This window comes from Xenopus tropicalis, chromosome 5 (assembly GCF_000004195.4).
Source record: "Xenopus tropicalis strain Nigerian chromosome 5, UCB_Xtro_10.0, whole genome shotgun sequence".
In the NCBI taxonomy this organism is placed as follows: domain Eukaryota; kingdom Metazoa; phylum Chordata; class Amphibia; order Anura; family Pipidae; genus Xenopus; species Xenopus tropicalis.
In genome coordinates, this window is record NC_030681.2 from 11,891,105 (window position 1) to 11,911,527 (window position 20,423).

The 20,423-nt window shown below is 40.7% G+C and overlaps 1 protein-coding gene across 4 annotated transcripts in view; it reads left to right on the forward strand.

Moving 5' to 3' along the window:
• gpatch2 (G-patch domain containing 2) overlaps positions 1-20,423 on the forward strand; it is an 86,337-nt gene that overhangs the window by 57,710 nt on the left and 8,204 nt on the right. For all 4 annotated transcript variants that reach the window (XM_002936022.5, XM_004914788.4, XM_018094111.2 and 1 more), the window contains exon 9: positions 7,607-7,698. In XM_002936022.5, the coding sequence (XP_002936068.3) occupies positions 7,607-7,698 (92 nt within the window). The remainder of the gene's footprint in view (positions 1-7,606; positions 7,699-20,423) is intronic.

Genomic DNA, 20,423 nt, shown 5'->3' on the forward strand with positions numbered 1-20,423 from the left:
ATGCCGGATACACTGTTGCTATGCTTTTACAATATGGGAAATATTACAGGAATCATCTCAGCCTTACGTGCACGGACTGCACAGCACATACATTAAATTAGGAGAGAGAAGAAGAAGTAAAAAAAATAAAAACCCAGCAGACAATTATTTGTTAACTCGGCGATTGCTTCTCTGCAAAACGCTCTTACACATATTTCTGTTAATGATAAATCCTCGCTAGGTGAGTTAAATTGATGAACTGTGCTTGGGAATACTTAAAGCTATAATTAACAGGCCAATTCTTGGCTACCCGGCGCAGGTTCACGTCACTCTGGCTCCCGTAACCTTTCTCCTTGCCGCTGCCAGCTCCTTTACTGCCATTCTGACACTCTCAGGCCCGCTCCGCTGTTGTGCAGCTGATGCCCTGTCCGTGCTTATATTTTTCTTATTGACAATGAGCGTTCTTGCCAAACGCCAGGGACCATAGTCACATCTGCTTGTTCCCTGAGCCTGTCTCTATCTGCTTAGAAAAAGTTCCTTTCCAGAGGGCAGCTTCCACTGTGCACTCAGATACGTTAGAAAAGGACAACAAGCTCCTTTTATCTTCTTCTTTTTTTAACGTTTAAAGTGATTTCACTTGACACTATTTGCTCTGGTGCCTGTCGACATCCCTTTCCATGCCAGGTTTTTAGGCTAGGTGGTTGTAATGAGTCTGGACCACGTATGCCACTGTCTCGCCTTGTCCTCTCATGTGGCCTGTCTTTAGTTATGGCGAGGCCCAGAGCAAAAACAGATTTGCAATAGAACAGTTTATGGACCTGGGTGATGAGAATTGGCCTAAAGGGCCACAGGCTGCCCAAGATAAGGTGGCCATACACGTAGCAATTTTTGAAATTTCGTCCCCAACCTCCACTGATATTCAGGGCTGAACCGTCAGATATGGAGGTAGAAACAATAGAAATTCTACCTCCTTTTGCCGATTCAGCCCTGAATGTTGATTTTGCTCGGGTGCCTCCAACGGCGCCTGATCAAAATCTTTTAACCCGGCCGATCCTGGAGTCCACTGATATCCACAGCCTTTTGCGATATCAGTCACCTCGTCGAGCCACTATACATGCACCGAATATTGTGCGAAATGAGGTTTCATACGTTATCATTGCTTGTATGGCCAGCTTTAGATCTAAAATGTTTGCCGTTATCCTGCTCTTGCATTGCCTGCTCTTGCATTGCTGTGTCTACTGTCCTATACTCTTCCTGCCCCCAAGATCTATGCCATGGGTGGGGACCCATTGCATTTACTCTTATTTGCACCCCTACTAATGACAGCACAACTCTGTATTTTTAATTGCCAACTTGTTCTAGCCAAAGTTTTTAGAGTTCCATTGTTGCTTTTTATATGAACTTATTCCATCTTGTTCCATGATTAATTGCCAACCATAATAGTGTGATTAATGCTTGTCAGGTTTGGATAGGTCTTTTGTACACTAGTACACACAGATTGGCTACCTCTTGAACAGATCTGTGCTTTCTCCTTCCTGTTAGTGATGCAAGACCTTGTACAGGTATTGATTAGTTATCTGGAAACCTGTTATCCAGAAAGCTCCTAATTATGGGTAGGCCATCTTCCATAGTCCATTTTAATCAAATAATTCAACATTTTAAAATTGATTTCTGTTTTCTTTGTAACTAACTAATATTTCATTCATCCTTATTGGAGGCAAAACAATCCTTTTGGGTCCTAAACATTCTGGATAACAGGCCCCATACCTGTACTATGTAGGCAGGAATTCCAAAACTAATAACCCTCCTCTGTGTCCTGGTGAGTCACAGGTATGCTGGGACGAGAAGAAGGGTGGTGTGAGGAAGAAAAAGAGCAGAGATGTAGTAGAAAAGTAGGAACAGAGAAGCTATGAGAAAAAAAGCCAAAAGGAGGAATTGAAGCAGAAAGTTCACATCATGGTGGTCCAACTATCACCTCCTTGGTGCTACTCTTTTTCTTTAACTTCTGTATCACTGGGCTGAGGCTTGCTGTTTCTGGCAGCTAAAGGACCATATAGGATATCTTCCAAGTATAGTGGACTGGTAGGTGGGTTTATTATTATTAGGTCTGGTTTCCGCGGACAAAACCTCTGTATAAGCAACAAAGATGACACATTTCTCACCTTGGATTCTGATCAAAATGTGTGCCGCAAAGGCAAATGGTACATTTATTACGATGGAACAAAGCTGCTTTTTAGACATACATTGATTTTAAATTAAAAAGTAACTGCTGTGTTCTCCATGAGGGGTGACAACAATAACCAAGCGGCCTTTACTTAATGTTATTACTGATATTTCTTTAGCGTGCGCCTAAAGGATTCAGCTTTTTAGGTCAGTCTTATTACTATAATCTGACTGATCAATAATCTAGATATCTCAATGCAGCCTAGCAGCTAATCAATTCCTAGTAGAATTACTCAGGGATTCCAGGCTCTTTCTCTTAGAACATAGGTCTTTGGGCTCAATTGGCTGATTTATTTGTTTCTATTTTTATTCTACCCATTGGTTTGTTTTCCTCAATGAATGGGGATGTTGGGGAGGCTTAAAAGTTGTCAAGAGTATAAAACCTCACATGAGTATAAGCAATTATTTTCATTTGTATAGAGCCAGAAGTCAAGATAACCGTGCAATACAAATGAAACAGGACAAGAAGAGTGTTCATGAAAGGGTGCATAATGGTGGGAATCTCTTAATGATTATGCTGGTTAGGACTTGTGCTTATTGCCATTTGCAACACGATTCTGAGCCACTTGCATGCTCTTTAGTCAATGCATTCTGTTCAAGGTTGCATGGTTCCTTCATCACCTATTATTCCTAATGCAAGAGTTGTAGGGTGTAATTCAACTTAATTAGGGAATTACATCCCTGTTTATGTTTATCAAATTAAATGAAAATCACAAGTAAATGTCTAAGCAACCAGTCAAATCCAGTCCATTGGGCTACAGTTTTTTCCTTAAGAATTCAATCTGGTTGGATAACTTCAATCATCCAAGTAGAAGCCATACCCAAGCACTAATGTAGGAAACCACAGTGCTTCCAAGAGAGATCATCCTTGGTGATCTGGAGTTGAACAAATAGGTTTTTGAAGAAAGCACAGGAAAGTTCAAACAGTGCAGACCAGAAAATGATAATTAGAGTCCTAGAAGCTCAAGGTGTTTACTGTGTGCTTCCCTTGGATATCTTTTTCTGTTCCAGCAGTCAGTGCTGTGTTTGGCCTTTATTGTTCTTTCTCCGAGATGCTTTGGCTCTAATATTCTGTCAACCCTACCTCAAAGGACTTGCTGGAAGAATTCTGTGTTTCACTAATATTTAGAGTGCCTTATCTCAAGCGTGATAAGGTGGATCTTGCAAACATAACGGTTTCCAAGAAAAGTGGGAGCCTAACCTTATGGCACGAAATGCCCGGAGTAGAGAACAAGTAAACAATTGGCCGGAATTTTTAGTGTTTCATAAGAAAGAATAGTGAACCTTAAGTCTAGATTTATTTAGTTGCAGGCTTGGGGTGTTTTGGTTAAACTTTTGAGCATTGACAGGGGGAGAAGTACAAGTGTAGTAGATAACTTTAACCTTACTAGATATTGATGAGAGTGATTAGCGTGAGATATATTAGACAGCAGGGTAGGAGAGAAGTAGGAGGCTTTACCTTTGATCAGGGCCTCCCTTAGTTCATATCAAGGTTGCAATAATAATATTGCCTTTGGATCAGCACAGTGAAACATGATACAACCTTTTATTGAATTGGTGTAATATTTCTTTGCGACGTGCTTGTTCCCTCTGTATGTCTGGAGATCTTACAGAGTTTTTTGTCATCAAATATAAAGATAGCTGCCAAGGGCAATGTGGGGACACCAAGCAACAAAATTATCAAGAATTGTGGGAGGCTTCTGGATACAGTTTTTGGAATATCCTTCCAAGAGGGTTAATTAAATTGTGGTTCCGGCGGAGGCAGACTCAACACTGACTCGTCAACTGAATGCCTTCTGGGGATGATGGGAATTGTATTTCAGCTGCAGCTGGAGAGTCACAGTCTTAATTATCCATTCCGGGCGCTACCTGGTTTAGGATTCTAGCATGCCTGCAATGGCAGCTTAGGCATAGTTAAGTTATCACGGCAAATCTAATTATCCACCTGAGGATCGCTGCTCGTGTTTCAGGCAAGCAGATTGTAACGTGAGTACCGAGCAAGAATTCTCTTCTTTTAGGCAAATGATTTTCATTTTGACGGATGAAGCCACAGTCCCCCAAAATACCACAAAGCCACGTAGCAGTTAAGCCCTAATGAAAGGAGACAAATGAGAAGAAAGCCAATTGTCGGACTGATAATTTGGTGTCCTTAAACAGTGTACAACATTAACAATTTCAGGTGAAGGGCAAATGATATGAGGCGAGTGTGTGCCAGCTCTTCTCTAGACAAAGAGAACATTATTAAGAGATCAGACGCTGAGCTGTCGGAATGTAAAACACCAGCCATGTGTATCTGGGTAAAGTAGGATAGAATTTTGAGAATTTAACTGTATGTATCCATTTGGTGAGTCGGGCATCTTTTTCTATGGTTTTAATAACGCCTGTGGCCCACATGTGCTGCTACACTACAACACCCAGCAGTCTTTAGAAGAGCAAAGGAACAATATTTTGGTTTAACTCATATGGAAGATGCCTCTGAATACTTCTCTGGCCTAAATGGAGCAGGGCAGGGTTTTTTGATCTTGGTTAGAGATATAAGTTCTGGGAGCATTTACTGGCATACATGTACAAGTAAACACTAATTTATGTGCCAACGTGTTCTCCAGTGTTGCCTATAATTACGTTTTCAGTTTTAACTGACTTTATGCTGGCTTTTGTCCATCTGTCCACCCCTGACAGTAGTAATGAGCAAAATTTCTTTTTTTTTTTTTTTTTTTTTTTTTTACTTGATTTTTTTGCTTTCTTGGATTTTTTTTTTTTTGAGTCACTAAATGGGTTTTCTCCAGTGTTCTTGCACCTCCATTGTTTATTATAATAGAAGGCGTGCGCTCCTACATTTTGCTATAGTAGTAATGAGAAGTTTTTACACCTAACCCAAGCCTGCTACCCCCCAACATAGCCTGAAGTCCTCTTCTACTTTATGCCTGACCCTCTGACTTATATATGGCTGGAAACAGCTAACATACTGGATGGGTCATCAGCAGTATATTATCAATGGGAAAGGAATCCTTCATGAAGTTTGACCTGTCACCAACCCAAACCTACACCTGGGACTCAATTTCTTTAAGTTTCAAGTTTATTGTCATATACAAATAACAATGAAGCATCATTACTGTAATGAAATTTTTTTGACCCGTGTTCCTCCCAACTTTACATAGACAAACAAAACAAAAAAACAAAAAAATACAAATATTAAATATAATAAAAGTGTGCAATAAAGGTACAAGTATTTACAATAATAAAATGCAATGCAATATTTGAAAATGTGCAGTGAGGATTTAAAGTGGCTTTGCTTAAAGTGACACTGTGAAGAGTCCAGTAGTTATGGGGAGTGTGTGTTGGTTTGGGTAGAATGTCAGCAGTTCAGAAGCCTGATGGCTTGTGGGTAGAAACTGTCTCTGTATCTGCTGGTGCGGGTCTGGATGCTCCTGTACCGCCTACCTGATGGTAGGAGCGTGAAAAGTCTGTGGCTGGGGTCAGAGAGGATCCGCTGCATCTTCCTCCTACAGCGCTGTCTGTACAGGTCCTGCATGGCCGGCAGTTCAGTCCTGGTGATGCGCTCTGCTGATCTCACCACCCTCTGCAGAGCTTTGCGGTCCAAGGCATTACAGCTGCCATACCAGGTGGTGATACAGCCGGACAGAATACTCTCAATGGTGCATCGATAGAAGTTTGTGAGTATTCTGGAGTCCATGCCGAACCTTCGCAGGCGCCGCAGAAAGAAGAGCCGCTGTCTTGCAGCTTTTGTGATCACACCAACATGGTGAGACCAACTCAGATCTTAAACTTGCAGGTTTTGGGTTAACCAACTCATAGCTACCTGCCAGCTGATATGGTGTATTCAGTTTTTGGACTGCCAAAAAGGAAAGGCCAGAGGTTGCCTAAGTGGGTTCTATAGTTTTTCTACTAAAGCATTCACCCTCTGTATCTTTCTACCTAGCACTGGGGCAATTACACAAGTAGTTTTGGTCAGTCTGCTGCAAATTAGAAGTGGAACAATATGATTGGTTGTTAGGGGCAACTTGACTTGTGCAATTCAGCATTTATGTTTGTGAAATAGCTTCGTTGTTACCAAACATTAATCTGTTTTTTAATGTAGTGTTTGTCAGACTAAGACCAGATACACTTGTAAGGCTAAATTGAATATCTGGTGAGGCTCATATGGACTTGATCTTCTCCCTGTATGGAAGTAACTTCAGTAGCTTCTCCTTAGCGCCAAAAGAGATAAACAATTGCTACCATGAAGCCTGTGTACAGTGTTATTTGCCTATGTCAGTTCCTATGCATGGACCCCCTTGGGCCTTTAAGGAGGCCAGTTACCCATGACGTTTTTGTCAGTTCCACATAAGTTCTTTCCTTGCAGGAGAACCCAAAATGAGCATTTACTCTATCTAGTGGAAGCAATGTCAGAAACATCAACCCACCATGGAGGCAGGACTGGACTGGGATTCAAATTAGACCCTAGTATTCCAAGTACACAGAGACCCAAGGCCCAATAAATATTAACGTTCTATGGCATCTTACAGCAGCCCCTCTGGCATTTGCCAGGACCTACAGATTGCCAGTCTGGGCCTACATGGGGGTATTTGGGGTGTATCTTGACTACTTCCTATTACACTCATAGCCATGCCCCAAGCTGTGGGTATCACCCTGAAACCTAAAAACACCAGTGGGCATCCAGCTCCATAATATTGTAATTTGGCAGCGTTCTTTCCTAAGGGGTGGCCTAGATGTTGACTACAACAAGCTTATAAGGTCTGCATCCGTATCCGTGCTGGATGGCAGGCAGTTCATTGGCAGTCGCTGAGTCACTAGCAGGGGCTGGCTATCACTTTGTAGTTCTTCATTAAATTAAAAACTAAATGAGGGTGAGGGAACAAGGTGCTTATAGCAATTAGCGATAATTGTACTTTATATTGCTTCCCATAGAAAATCATTTCCTTTTGCAGATTACCTTCAAATATATGGATGGCGCTATATCTGTAATAAATGTCGATGTGACAGTAAGGCATTAGTATCCAATTGATAACCCACAAACAATATTGTGATCTCTTTCCGTAATTAATCCTAGCTATTTACCTGTCACAACACTTTCTTTCCCTTCCTTTTTTTTTTTTTTCATTCCACGGTGGTAGGAAGATTGCCAGGTCCGAAAATTAAAAAGCATTCCTTTTATATTATTCATTCCCGTAACAATTTATGACGGCGCGTTTATACGCTGAGCGCTTGTCAACAAACATAATTATGTTTCGATATAAACAAGATTGGTGGCTTTATTATACAGTCCCATCTTCCGCGGGAAGCTTTTGATTTAAGATCAGATTATACGGGACATATATTCGCCCGACGTTTTTTTTTTTTTCCCCCTCTTTGTTGACTGGTGTCTTTTGTTAATTACTTTCAGACAAACGAGCGTCCATTTAGGATCTCTGTTTATCGGCGACATCAAACGAAGAAGAAAAAACGCCAACCCCCTGCCAGGACCTACAGTCTCAGGTAGGTGTCTGTGGATGGGGTCATATTTCATAGCTATTCCTGGGCAGATATAGGTTGTACTACACAAGCTGAGGCTACTATAGGGGAAGTATAACATTTTTAATTGTAACCAGTTTTCAGATATGCATTTTTTTCAAAATGTTAAAGAATAAGTAAACTCTAAAATTACTCTGTACAGCCCCTAGAATAAAGTACATTTCTTCCTGCATCCAGATTGATTTAATTTAGCTATTACAGCCAGTTCAATTGCAGCTCTTTTACTGATTTCCTTGTCTAGCATGAAACTCCGCCTCCTTTTGCTTTCTAAAAATTTCTTCTCTCTCCGACTAGGAAGACCTCAAAGAGGTGCGTACTGCGCATGCCTGATTGATTTTAATTGGAGCAGAGGCAGTGAGCATGCCCAGTAGGCACCTTTTTGAGGTCTTCATAGTCAGAGATGGGAGTGCTCAGAAAGCAAAAGGGGCGGAGCTTCACTCTAGACTAGGATGTTGTTAAAAGAGCTGCAGTTCAGCTTCTTGTAATAAGAATAAATTTAGGGAAATAGGTGCATTTTTCTGGGAGCTGTACAGAGTCATTTTAGGGGAGTTTAAAATAATCTTCTGCCTCTTTCCAGCTTTTAAATAGCCCGGGCTAGCTGGGAAATTAAACTATAATGTACTGCTGCCCTGCACTGGTAAAACTGGTGTGTTTGCTTCAGAAACATTACTAGAGTTTATATAAAAACCCTGCTGTGTAGCCATGGGGGCAGCCATTCAAAAGCAGCCATCTTCATTCTTCTGAATCCCAGGGCCGGGAAATGGCAATTTTCTATTTAGGATTACCCAATAGCACATACTACTAAAAAATGGTTTATGTATATAGCTATATTTATTCCACCACCTACCTTCATTGATGTGCCGATCCTTCAACAGACTCTCTGGCTGGGATATGGTAACTTCTACTTCCGATATTAAGGAATTCTTATAATGTTTAGGGGAAAAAAATGTAGGGCTTAAATTGAACCACATGTGTATTATGTCCAGTGCCCAGTGCCAAAGTCACGGTACTTTACTGTAAAATGTTAAATGGTGGCTACGTATAAGGTGTAACCTTTGCTACAGATTGCACAGTAAGTATATTCTATACCAGAGAGATATTGCTACAAAAGAAAGTAGAGAATATTTATCATCTCAGCTATGGGTGAGCGTGCACCCGTCGTTTTTTGGCAAATGCACTCTTTCCAGAGAGCTGCCACGGTTTGGGAGACTGCCAGAATCCTAGCAAAAGATGTGGCCTCTGACACTGAAATGTATCAGTTAGGTTTGACAGGGCTTTATACCAGTCCTAATAAATACACACAGAGGGAGTGTTTACTGTCTGCTGTCTCTACTACCATTTCTTACCCAAGTCATGCCCACCAAGTCACTTGATCATCTGATGAAGAAAGAAAGTTCCAAGCAAAATGTAGATACTCAGCAGGAACTGCCCTGTTCTCAAGTAGTCTCACTGCTTGTGTCAGTGGTACTCCATAGGGATGGTGGCAGCTTAGGGATTCCCCTGTATTAAGCACAATTCAGCAGGAACAGCCCCCTAAGTTTGCTCATAGCCTGTACAGAGAGATACCATAAAACTATGGCAGCATAGGGATTCCCCTGTACTAAGCACAATTCAGCAGGAACAGCCCCCTAAGTTTGCTCATAGCCTGTACAGAGAGATACCATAAAACTATGGCAGCATAGGGATTCCCCTGTACTAAGCACAATTCAGCAGGAACAGCCCCCTAAGTTTGCTCATAGCCTGTACAGAGAGATACCATAAAACTATGGCAGCATAGGGATTCCCCTGTACTAAGCACAATTCAGCAGGAACAGCCCCCTAAGTTTGCTCATAGCCTGTACAGAGAGATACCATAAAACTATGGCAGCATAGGGATTCCCCTGTACTAAGCACAATTCAGCAGGAACAGCCCCCTAAGTTTGCTCATAGCCTGTTCAGAGAGATACCATAAAACTATGGCAGCATAGGGATTCCCCTGTACTAAGCACAATTCAGCAGGAACAGCCCCCTAAGTTTGCTCATAGCCTGTACAGAGAGATACCATAAAACTATGGCAGCATAGGGATTCCCCTGTACTAAGCACAATTCAGCAGGAACAGCCCCTAAGTTTACTCCTGGCCTGTACAAAACTGTGTGCAGTTGTCCGTATCCATAAGGCTATTTCTATGCATTGCCACCTTTGCCCTTTCCAGCTCAATAGGCAGCTAATGTTTAATACTGCCCCTTCATTAACTAGTAATTGCCTGGATCCTGCCTATGAACTCACAGATGTGGAGATTATCCCTCCAAAACACAACCGGTGAGATCCAGGCTATTACTATACAAGTGAACGGAGGCAAATCCCAGCATTTTGAGAGCAGAATATTTGGAATAAAAATCTTTTCTTCCTAAGAGAGAAAGGGATAAAATGCGCTTTACAGGAAATCTCCGTTTTACAGCTCACAAACAGCAGACGCTGTAACGACGCTAAGTGGCTGTAAAGTTTTTAGCACATGGAAGTGACTTTTATGACACTTCCAGCACAAGTTTTTTAGTGCCGGATATTTTATTTCTGCCCATTTCATGCTTCTAATTTATACTTTGCTGAGCGCTCTGCCTCGTCAGTACTTTCCACGCATGTTCCTGCCCCAGAGGCTGATCTAACTCATTCCCATTCCCAGCGCAGTCCCTCCTGACACATAATTCTCTGCCAGGCTACGGTGATACTTATGATAATTAAATATATGACTTAATTAGAAACCAGAAGTGGCTGTCCCAGTTTTCTTTCTTTCTTTTTTTTTTTTTCATCTCGGTCATATCTACCCCTTACACACCCTTGCTCCTTTGTGGTGCTTTATTAAATGTGCTCCCAAATCAGGGAGCGGATAATCAGAAGCCTACGTATGGGAACAGCTGAGAATGCTTTTAAGTGTTCCATCCATTAAATGGGATTGGAACGGGGAGGGGGATGCCAGTGTTAATTGCTAAAACTTTATAGGGTTTGATTTGAAAATAAGTTGATATAATGCAATAACGGCCAACGTTGGCACTTGAGGCATTAAAGGGCTGCATCTCCCAGTAGATGTTGGAATGGCCCCATATATAATTAAAGATACAAAGTTTGGTCCCTTTCTGTAGCTATGATGATAGCCAACTTCCATTCCCCATTGTGCATTTAAACAGCTGAACATAATGTCCCATGTGTATCTACTAGGGATGCACCGAATCCTGTGTTTGTGACAAAAAGTCACGATTTTAAAGGAGACATATCATATACAAATTAAGAATGTACCAGTGAATTATACTCCTATATATAGAAGGATTGTGCTTTAAAAAAAAGTTGTGTTCTGAACTGATTTATTGAGAAATTCCACCAAAACCCCACTAGTCCCGCCCATCTGTTCCACTTCCTGCTGGCTGGATTCTCTGGATGCGCAGGGGAGCCAGCGGCACTCAGACTGCACTGTACCAATCAGATAGGAACCAATCAGCAGGTAGGCTGACCTGATAGGGAACTGAAGCCTGTCTTTGCTTGTGTGACTGCAGGGCTGTGATTGGCTCTCCCCCTCCTACTGTGCTTCTGGCAGGGACTTATATATATATATAATTTTGAATTATTTGATTAAAATGGAGTCTATGGCAGATGGCCTTTCTGTAATTCTGAGCTTTCTGGATAACTGGTTTTCCGGATAACAGATCCCATACCTGTACATAAGCAAAGGGTGCTTAATATTGGCACTTGGTAAAGGGGGGACGGGGGGGACAGATGCCCAGGGGCAAGTCAGGGCCACCTACAAAACGATGCCTGGCATTTATACCCAATGGGTATAGGCCACATCTCTAACTGTTGCTCTATGGTGGAAATGTTGGTTGGAGAGCAGGTGGCTTATGGGAAATCCTGCTGTCTAATTTAGGAAGAAGAATAGACAAACAATTGTTTTTTTCAGTTTTTATTCCACATCAATGAAAATAGCGAAGGCTGAAGCTTTCAGACCCACACGCAGGCTTTTACCTTAATAGAAATTATAGAGGAAGGGGAATTGTCTGCATTTGCTAAAATGTTTTTCAGCCAATTTAATGCTTCCTTTTTAAGTCTGAGAGTGTCTCTGAATATAAAGGTGTATTTTAGTGACCCAAGCAATTTTGTTTCTCCCAAGTAACACTTTGCCATTAACTCCCAGCATAATTAGGCTTGTACCTTGCAGGAAAAGGAATTGCCTAGAATTAGGCTACAAATGCTGCACCTTGGGTTCAGAGTTAGTGACCCCTACCTCTCAATAGCAGCAAACTAGGCACTAATGGGGTAATAAAAGTCTCTAAGTTTGCCTAGGAGCAGTAACCTATAGCAGCCAATCAGCAGGTTGCACTGACCTGGTCACTTGTTTAAAAGCAAACATCTTAATGGTTGCCATGGGTTACTGCCCCCTGGGCAAACTTAGTGCCTTTTATTGCATATGTGGGTAAGTATTGTACAGGTATGGGACCTGTTATCCAGAATGCTCGGGACCTGGGGTTTTCCAGATAAGGGATCTTTCTGTAATTTGGATCTCCATAACTTAAGTCTGCTAAAAACCATTTAAATATTGAATAAACCCAATAGGATTATTCTGCCCCCAATAAGGGGTAATTATATCTTAGTTGGGATCAAGTACAGGTACTGTTTTATTATTACAGAGAAAAGGGAATCATTTAACCATTAAATAAACCCAATAGGGCTGTTCTGCCCCCAATAAGGGGTAATTATATCTTAGTTGGGATCAAGTACAGGTACTGTTTTATTATTAAAGAGAAAAGGGAATCATTTAACCATGAAATAAACCCAATAGGGCTGTTCTGCCCCCAATAAGGGGTAATTATATCTTAGTTGGGATCAAGTACAGGTACGGTTTTATTATTACAGAGAAAAGGGAATCATTTAACCATTAAATAAACCCAATAGGGCTGTTCTGCCCCCAATAAGGGGTAATTATATCTTAGTTGGGATCAAGTACAGGTACTGTTTTATTATTACAGAGAAAAGGGAATCATTTAACCATTAAATAAACCCAATAGGGCTGTTCTGCCCCCAATAAGGGGTAATTATATCTTAGTTGGGATCAAGTACAGGTACTGTTTTATTATTACAGAGAAAAAGGAAATCATTTTTAAAACTTGGAATTATTTGCTTATAATGGAGTCTATGGGAGGTAACCTTTCCGTAATAGGAACTTTCTGGATAACGGGTTTCCAGATAAGGGATCCCATACCTGTACTTGCTCGTTAATGCAAAATACACATGTTCCATGGGATTAGTGCACATCTACTGTGGCAGGCAGGAATACCATATCTGAATATCTCCGTATATCACCCTTTGGCATACGGCATACTTCGGGGGGAAGATATAAACCATTGTCCATATGCAAGCCTCTGCTAATTAAGCATGCGCTTAATTGAATTTTTTCCTGAGAAAGCTATGTTAATTGGCGGGAGATTATCAATTTCCATGCCTGTTTACGAATTCATACAGAGTGCCATTAATCTCCAGAAAGCATCACCGCGTGTTTTATCTTTCCACACTGATAATGCTGAAAGGCAGGGGTTAATATGACAATGGGGGCAATTATATTTAGCAAACAGCTCTGAAGGCAATACAGTGGCTACATTTTTGGCAGGCAAGAAGGAAACATTCTAGAAAGTTTCTTATGATTTACTTCTTGTGAGCTGATTCTTGATTGGCTCTCCCTTGCTCGGATATTCCATTGCTCCCTTGCTAGCCTCGCCCATCTCTGACAAAGTCCCGCCCCTAAGTAACATTTTTAATAGATAGGGTATCCCTTGAGGCATTAACCTTCATGCTGAAGCCTTTTAAATATTTGATTTATTGGTGCTTTAATCCTACATATAAACAAGTTAATGGGATAATATACCTAGTCAATATACCTTTCAACGTGAGTTCAAGCGATCTCCCGATCTCCCCACCTACGGGTGGGCGATATCGGGTGAATTGAGGCTAATTTGATTGTTTGGCCCTGGGGCCAAACGATTGAATTATAACGGCGTGTATAGGAAAAGTCGGTCCCCGATCCAACTAGATTTTCTAACCTGCCGATCGAGATCTGACCGATTTCAGGCCAGATATTGGCCGGGCAGGCCCGTCGGTAGTGCCCCTACACGGGCCGATAAGCTGCCGAATCAGTCTAAGGGACCCATATCAGCAGCTACAATCGGCCCGTGTATGGGCACCTTAAGGCTTGTCCTGATCATACATTTGCCTGTTGTTTTTATTAAAAAATATCTGTAGTTTGTTATTCTTCCACTAACAACTTTCCTAGCTTCCTTTCCTGCTTCCAACACATCTTGATGTTGCTGAGTCACTGTTTACAGAGGAGTAAGTAGTAAAACAAATTACCAGTTACAGGTAGGCTCTCTGTACAAGGAGAGCTGTTCTTTATCTCAAAACCTGAAAGGCTGAAGCTTAGAAGGCAAGGGTTTGTTTATACAAAGCTCATTATATCTATTTTAAAATGACCCTCTTTACAGGGGTGTTCAGGGCAAAAAATACATTAACCCTTAGGGCCTTAACTTTCACCCATTGATAAATTAACATCTTCAAATCCTAAAGGAACGTGGGTGAGTTATTATGTATTAAGCTCTAAACTCACATTTTGATAAATCTGTTAATTTGTTAAAACCATGAAATACTGTAGTATAAAACTAGGCCATCTAAAACCTGGCAAGGTCATGAATAAGTCAATGGGAGATGTAAATTTAGGGATGCACGAACCCAGTTTTTTGGGGTTCGGCCGAATCCACGCCGATGGATTCAGCCGAATACCAAACCGAAACCTAATTAGCTAATAAGGATCCGGAAGGGTCAAAAATCGCCTTGGGGGGAAACCATTTCCCCCCTAACATTTATCCCTTCTGAATGCTAATTTGGAGTCGGAATTCAGTTCACCCAGGACCGTGGATTTGGCCAAAACCAAACCCTGCTATTCGGTGCATCCCTATGTAAAATATTTAATTATTTCACGGTTTTAGAGTTTTTTGGGGTTGTTTTTACTTGTAATGACGTGAAAAATCATAAGTAACGGAAGATTCCACTATTTTTTTCCGTTCATTCTCCCAATGAGGAGACATTTTGTGCTTTTTTTTTTAAAAGGGAGTTTAGTCATGTTAGAAAAAAACACAAAAATGACACAGATATGAATTTTAATAAATATGCCCCATAATAGCAAAAAAAAGGAAAATATATATTTTTAATCAAACTTCTTATTTATTGTGCTTATTTTTAGAAAAGGTGTATAACGGGGTAGACTGACCCATTTATTTCTACTGTAAGTGGCAGTAAGTTGGGTTTGTGTAGACAAAATAATGTCTATCAAGTGGCCAATCAGGGAAGCTGTTTGGAACACACCTTCCTATACACACTTTTTGTACAAAATATAATTTTTTCTCCACCAAACTGTATGAGTTTAGACACAAGCCACGGAAGTACGGCCCAGAATCCAAACTTGCAGCCGCTCTGTTTGCTAAATGTATTTACAGTTCCAATTATGGCTCGGAGAGGGCCCCGCGGCTTTATTACTAGCTCTAGAGCAGTCGGGTATGTTATTGGATAAACATTTATTAATTGTGACAAGAACACCCAATTTATTTCAGAGCACCGGCTTTATTTACTGCTCTTTCACCTCTGCATTTTGTATTGAAAAAGAAAAATGAATATTGATAGGGTTGTCTATTGATTTCTAAATGTATATTTTCAGCCTTGAGTCAAAGTCACATTCCAGGAGGATTTTTTGTTACATAGGTGCCGGGGATGGAAGCCGGGGTAGGTGGTGAAAGCAAGCCTTGTGCAATGGCATAGGGCTTATAGCCACTGGAATATGGCCTTATGGGCAAAACAAGTAATATGAAATTGAATTATATTAAATATTAAACCATAGTATATCTGTAGATGCATACAATTATATAGCTGTGCTACATTCCTTTCCATTATTTGCATAAAGGAAGCAAAGAGGACTCACAAATAACACAGTGGGGGTCATTTATCAACATTGGTTACCATGGGTTACTGCCCATGGGCAAATTTGCCTTGTTCTACCTGCAGCTGGCTGAAAGCAGCTTTTCGCTGATTGGTTGCTATGGCTTACTGCCCATGGGCAAATTTGCCCAGCGTTAATAAATCAGCCCCAGTGAGCCTTGCTTTTTGACCTGCATATAGTGAATTTAAATCTGTGCCCACTGTGACAAAATGCTCTATTAGAAAAATTTGGAATGCACCAAATGCAGCCAAATAAGTGAATTCTGCACAGAAGTCTGAACCAAATACAAATGCTAAATAAAAAGTGGTCTCACTCTGTTGTCCAGAGCTTTAAAATCACATGACTTTAAGTCTTTCGGATCTAAAACCTGCAAAAAGTGCTAGGAATCCCACTATGGTGTAACTGGTCTATAAACAGGTAGATTCTCAGTTATGTCATTGGACAGGACTTTAGCTTGCAGTAGATGGTACAGTCTAAACCCCAAGGCACCCCACTTTCCCCAGCGCATTGACCCATGTGACTCTGGCATAGAAAGGGATGATGGAAGGTATGATTGATAGACGAACTGAAAATAAATTAACTATGTGCCAAAAAGCCTGTATTGCATCCAGATAAACAGAAGAGTAATGGTGGCCATACATGGTAAGATCAGTAAGACATTGCCAAACCAGCGGATCTTCTCTGCTGGAGAAGACCACATCAACAAGCCCTGATCTGACTGGAGAATCAAACCTGCCTGATAAAGATCTGGCCAATTCTAGGCCAGATATTAGCCGGGTGGGGGTGCCAATACAGATAAGTTCCCGAAACGGTCTAAAGGACCTGTATGGGCAGCTGAAATCTGCCTGTGTATGGCCACCTTAAAAAGTAAGGCTAAGGGTAATGACAGACAAGGGCAATTTCATAGTGTTGTAGATTGTTCTGTTGAAAGGGGGCAAATCACATGAAGTCTTCCACCATTCAAAGTTGAATCGGAATCCCTTACAAGCATCCGGGTCCATCAAGTGACAGGCTCAATAAGGGACAGTGCTCCATTTTAGAGAGATACATGCCTGTCACTGGACCAGAAGCTTGCAGGGAACATTTGTCCCCCTCCCACAGACTTATAAAAAAGCTTGGGTAATAGTACATGAGAAATTGCCCTGCCTTCCATTACCCTAAGATTGTGTTTGCTAAGATTTATGGCAACAAAGGAACAGGACCTTTTAACAAAGAAAAGCATTTAATAAAATCATGTTGTATTGCCTTCGCTCCTACTAGCTGTATAGCCAACATCAGTTGAAGCGGATGAGGAGCCAAATTAATAAACAAGCTGGCAGTTAGAAACAGAAATGCAGGCTGGCACCAACCTGGACAAAATATATAAAACAAAGCTATACGTGTTTTATGTCACTTAATAATAGGCTAGTGTTATGTAACTCTTGGCACCCAGTCAGTAGCTGCCCATACATGTACATATATATAGTAGGTAGACATCTTTATACCATGAGTATCAGTTGATCCGTCAGTCGGACAGAATGCTGCTCATTGGATGACCAGGTTCCTTCTCTTCCCATGGGATCCCCATTCTCAGACTAGGATCACTGACATGTCTTGTGTTTCTCTGTCCACTAAAGTCCTGGTAGAACAGAAGGCCCAACCATTTCTGTAGGGATAATCGATCCCCTTCTAGTTGGTTCTCTAGAGTCTGAACAAATAATACAGCATATTGTGTTATTTATCTATTTGTTCAATCTCTTTGCTATTTACTTTCCAAACTGATTTCCAAACAGCTTCCTGTTGGTTATAGTTATTAAGCCATAGGAAAATCATAATTAAAGTAATACAAAGTAACAATAAAATTGTAGACTCACAGAGCAATAGTTTTTTGGCTGCTAGGGTCAATGATCCCCATTTGGAAAGTAGAAAGAAGAAGGCAGATTATACAAAAACTATTAAAAATGAAGACCAATTGGAAAGTTGCTAAGAATAAGCCATTCTATAACATACTAAAAGTTAATCTGAAGGTGAACCACCCCTTTAATTAAAAAAAGACGACCAATTACAAACCATTTTAGAATTTTTTTGTCAACACCATACCAAAAAGTTGTTCTTTCTTTTTAAATTTCAATATGATGAAGACTGGTTTTCATTTTTTATTTTTTGTGGTTTTTCAGTTATTTAGCTTTTTGTTCTGCGGCTCTCCAGTTTGGAATTTCAGCAGCTATCTGGTTGCTAGGGTCTTGTTTACCTTAGCAGCCAGGCAGTGGGTTAAATTAAAAACTGGGATATGAATAGGAGAGTCTGAATAGAAAGATAAGTCATAAAAAGTAACACTATTAATACATGTGTAAGTGCACAGAGCAAGAGTTTTTGGCTGTCGGGGTCAGTGACCCCCATTTGAAAGCTGGAAAAATGTAGAAGTGTAAGGCAAATAGTTTGAAAACTATAAAAAAAAAAAAAAAAATAATGAAGACAGAGATAGGACATTATATAACATAGTACAGGTGTCGGGCCCCTTATCCGGAAACCCATTATCCAGAAAGCTCCGAATTACGGAAAGCCTGTCTCCCATAGACTCCATTTTAATCAAGTAATTCAGATTTTTAAAATTGTTTTCCCTTTTCTCTGTAATAATAAAACAGTACCTGTACTTGATCCCAACTAAGATATAATTACCCCTTATTGGGGGCAGAACAGCCCTATTGGGTTTATTTAATGGTTAAATGATTCCCTTTTCTCTGTAATAATAAAACAGTACCTGTACTTGATCCCAACTAAGATATAATTACCCCTTATTGGGGCAGAACAGCCCTATTGGGTTTATTTAATGGTTAAATGATTCCCTTTTCTCTGTAATAATAAAACAGTACCTGTACTTGATCCCAACTAAGATATAATTACCCCTTATTGGGGGCAGAACAGCCCTATTGGGTTTATTTCATGGTTAAATTATTCCCTTTTCTCTGTAATAATAAAACAGTACCTGTACTTGATCCCAACTAAGATATAATTACCCCTTATTGGGGCAGAACAGCCCTATTGGGTTTATTTAATGGTTAAATGATTCCCTTTTCTCTGTAATAATAAAACAGTACCTGTACTTGATCCCAACTAAGATATAATTACCCCTTATTGGGGCAGAACAGCCCTATTGGGTTTATTTAATGGTTAAATGATTCCCTTTTCTCTGTAATAATAAAACAGTACCTGTACTTGATCCCAACTAAGATATAATTACCCCTTATTGGGGCAGAACAGCCCTATTGGGTTTATTTAATGGTTAAATGATTCCCTTTTCTCTGTAATAATAAAACAGTACCTGTACTTGATCCCAACTAAGATATAATTACCCCTTATTGGGGGCAGAACAGCCCTATTGGGTTTATTTCATGGTTAAATGATTCCCTTTTCTCTGTAATAATAAACAGTACCTGTACTTGATCCCAACTAAGATATACAGTGGTGTGAAAAACTATTTGCCCCCTTCCTGATTTCTTATTCTTTTGCATGTTTGTCACACAAAATGTTTCTGATCATCAAACACATTTAACTATTAGTCAAAGATAACACAAGTAAACACAAAATGCAGTTTTTAAATGAGGGTTTTTATTATTTAGGGAGAAAAAAAATCCAAACCTACATGGCCCTGTGTGAAAAAGTAATTGCCCCCTGAACCTAATAACTGGTTGGGCCACCCTTAGCAGCAATAACTGCAATCAAGCGTTTGTGATAACTTGCAACGAGTCCTTTACAGCGCTCTGGAGGAATTTTGGCCCACTCATCTTTGCAGAATTGTTGTAATTCAGCTTTATTTGAGGGTTTTCTAGCATGAACCGCCTTTTTAAGGTCATGCCACAACATCTCAATAGGATTCAGGTCAGGACTTTGACTAGGCCACTCCAAAGTCTTCATTTTGTTTTTCTTCAGCCATTCAGAGGTGGATTTGCTGGTGTGTTTTGGGTCATTGTCCTGCTGCAGCACCCAAAATCGCTTCAGCTTGAGTTGACGAACAGCTGGCCGGACATTCTCCTTCAGGATTTTTTGGTAGACAGTAGAATTCATGGTTCCATCTATCACAGCAAGCCTTCCAGGTCCTGAAGCAGCAAAACAACCCCAGACCATCACACTACCACCACCATATTTTACTGTTGGTATGATGTTCTTTTTCTGAAATGCTGTGTTACTTTTACGCCAGATGTAACGGGACACGCACCTTCCAAAAAGTTCAACTTTTGTCTCGTCGGTCCACAAGGTATTTTCCCAAAAGTCTTGGCAATCATTGAGATGTTTTTTAGCAAAATTGAGACGAGCCATAATGTTCTTTTTGCTTAAAAGTGGTTTGCGCCTTGGAAATCTGCCATGCAGGCCGTTTTTGCCCAGTCTCTTTCTTTTGGTGGAGTCGTGAACACTGACCTTAATTGAGGCAAGTGAGGCCTGCAGTTCTTTAGATGTTGTCCTGGGGTCTTTTGTGGCCTCTCGGATGAGTTGTCTCTGCGCTCTTGGGGTAATTTTGGTCGGCCGGCCACTCCTGGGAAGGTTCCCCACTGTTCCATGTTTTTGCCATTTGTGGATAATGGCTCTCACTGTGGTTCGCTGGAGTCCCAAAGCTTTAGAAATGGCTTTATAACCTTTACCAGACTGATAGATCTCAATTACTTTTGTTCTCATTTGTTCCTGAATTTCTATGGATCTTGGCATGATGTG